This window comes from Penaeus chinensis, chromosome 25 (genome assembly GCF_019202785.1).
Source record: "Penaeus chinensis breed Huanghai No. 1 chromosome 25, ASM1920278v2, whole genome shotgun sequence".
Classification (NCBI taxonomy): Eukaryota; Metazoa; Arthropoda; class Malacostraca; order Decapoda; family Penaeidae; genus Penaeus; species Penaeus chinensis.
The window spans coordinates 5,613,501-5,616,000 of NC_061843.1; the positions used below are offsets into that span (position 1 = coordinate 5,613,501).

At 30.1% G+C, this 2,500-nt stretch overlaps 1 protein-coding gene across 1 annotated transcript in view; it reads right to left on the bottom strand.

Annotated features, from left to right (window-relative positions):
* LOC125038584 (teneurin-a-like) overlaps positions 1 to 2,500 on the bottom strand; it is a 70,547-nt gene that overhangs the window by 16,687 nt on the left and 51,360 nt on the right. The window contains exon 2 of the mRNA XM_047632121.1: positions 240 to 372. Within this exon, the coding sequence (XP_047488077.1) occupies positions 240 to 364 (125 nt within the window). The 5' untranslated portion in view covers positions 365 to 372. The remainder of the gene's footprint in view (positions 1 to 239; positions 373 to 2,500) is intronic.

A 2,500-nucleotide genomic window follows, 5' to 3' on the forward strand; every position in this document is an offset into this window, starting at 1 on the left:
TTGGATAGAAAAGATTATTTAGGCATACGGAGACAAATGAATGGATATAGAAACACACACACACACACACACACACAAACAGACACACAAACACACACACCCACACAAACAAACAAACACCCACCCACACACCAAACAAACACACACACCAATACTCCTCTCCCCCACCCACCCATCCACCCACCCACCCCTACCCCATCGCCCCCGGCAAACGCCAAGGGTGCCCCCTCGAGAATTACCTGGGCTGGGAGTTGTTAATAGACAGGTAGTCCGGTGTAGTACTAGGGCCGTAGAGCACAGCCCCCCCTGCGCCCGGACTCTTGGCTGCCGTGCCCGTGCCGTAGCGTGGGCTGCCTCCGCTCATCAAGTACTCTGTGGGGACAAAAGGAGGAGGGAAAAAAAGATGTTAGGATTTTTTATTAATGTGAGAGCATTTTCTCGTTTTCCTTTTTCTTTTTCTTTTTTTGATATTTGCTTTCTTTGAGGGTATTTTCTATTTGCATTATTCTATTTTTTTATCGTTTATATGACTTTATATTATTATTATTTTTTTTCTTTTATTGAAAATATTTAGTGAATAATATATATATTTTTTTTTTCTTTTAAGAAGCAGATACTGATATTGGTTATAAACATATAACATATATTTTGCTATTTCTTTATAATAATGAGGAAAACTGCTACAATAATAACAAATAAATATGACAATCTTTTGAATACTGAGAAGTAATTAATGATGATAATAATTAATGGTGACGATAGTAATGTAAAACAATAATGGTAATAATAACAATAAAACAATATAAAAGCAATAGTAATGTTTAGAATAATATTTAATGGAAATGACACGAACAATAATAATGATAATATTAATGATAATAGCAAAAATAATGAGAATAATAATACAACGGTTATGAGAACTTTATTAGTAGTAGTAATATCAATATAATAATCATAGTCATAATCATACTACTAATAATTAAAACAATAATCAAGATAATAATAATGATAATAATAATAATAATAATAATAATAATAATAATAATAATAATAATAATAATAATAAAATAGTAACAGTAATGATAGTGACAATAACATAAATAACAAAAACAAAAAACAACAACAACAACAGTAATAATAATAATAATAATAAAGACAATATGAAATAACTACAATAATAATAATAATAATAATAATAATAATAATAATAATAATAATGATAATAATAACAGTAGCAATAAATTGTAGTTCTGTAGCAGTAACATAAAACGATAATAACAAAACTAACAATAATAAAAGAAATGAAAAAAAAGAAAAAAAAAAGAAAACGAAAGAAAAAGAAAGAAAGAAAGAAAGAAAAAGAAAGAAAGAAACAAAATATATATATATATATAAAGCCAAATACATATAAACAAAATAAACAGCCTTATCTCTTTCCACAAATTCCATCCCCCATAATAGGCCTCTAATTTCCGGACAAAAGAAATCATAATAATAATAACGAGACAATGATAGCTATAATGACATTATAATCTCTGCCAGACGGGAATGAAATCTGTTCATAGGGTCGAGTTACGGTCTCGATTATCATCAGAAACACCTTAGGAATAGAAAAAAAAAGTCTCCTGAGGACCTTACCAAAAAAGAGGGGGGGGGGGGTCATATAAAAAATAAAAATTTTGGTGATGGTAATGATGATGTGTGTGTAAAGAGGGTGTTGGGGGGGTTGGGGGGTAGGGGTGGGGTGGGTGATTCATATTTAAAAAAGGGATTATAAATTTTGGTTGTTTCTGCATGTGTGTGTGTGGGGGGGGGGGGGGGGGGGGCTCGAAAAAAAGTAGTGGGGGAGGGGGGGGTGTAAAGTAAAGAAAAGGTTATTCCAATCTTGGTAAGGAAGGCAGAAAGAGGGGGTCGTATTGATAGATAGAGAGATAGATATAGATAGATAGAGAGGTAGGTAGATAGCCAGATAGATAGAAAGGAACATATATAGCTAGATAGCTAGATTGATAGATAGATAGATAGAAAGATAGATAGAAAGATAAGTAGAAAGATAGATTGACAGATAGATAGGTTGATAGATGAATAGATAGATAAGTAGATTAGCAGATAGACAGCCAGATAGATATATCGACAGATAGTAGATAGACAGCCAGACAGATAGGCAGATATATTGACAGATAGAAAGATAGGTAAATAGACTGATAAATGTGTGTATATATACATATATATGTATATATATATATATATATATTTATTTATATATATATACTTATTTATATATATGTATATATATATATATATATATATATATATATATATATATATATATATATATGATGACGTTGATAACATTCCACCAAGCAAAAAATTCAAAAAAAAAAAAGAAATCCAAATTCGATAACAAATAAAATATGCAAAAACACAAGCAAGCCTATATGACAAAAAACCTAACCAGCAGATAAAAAAAAAAAAAAAAAAAAAAAAAATTAAACTCAGA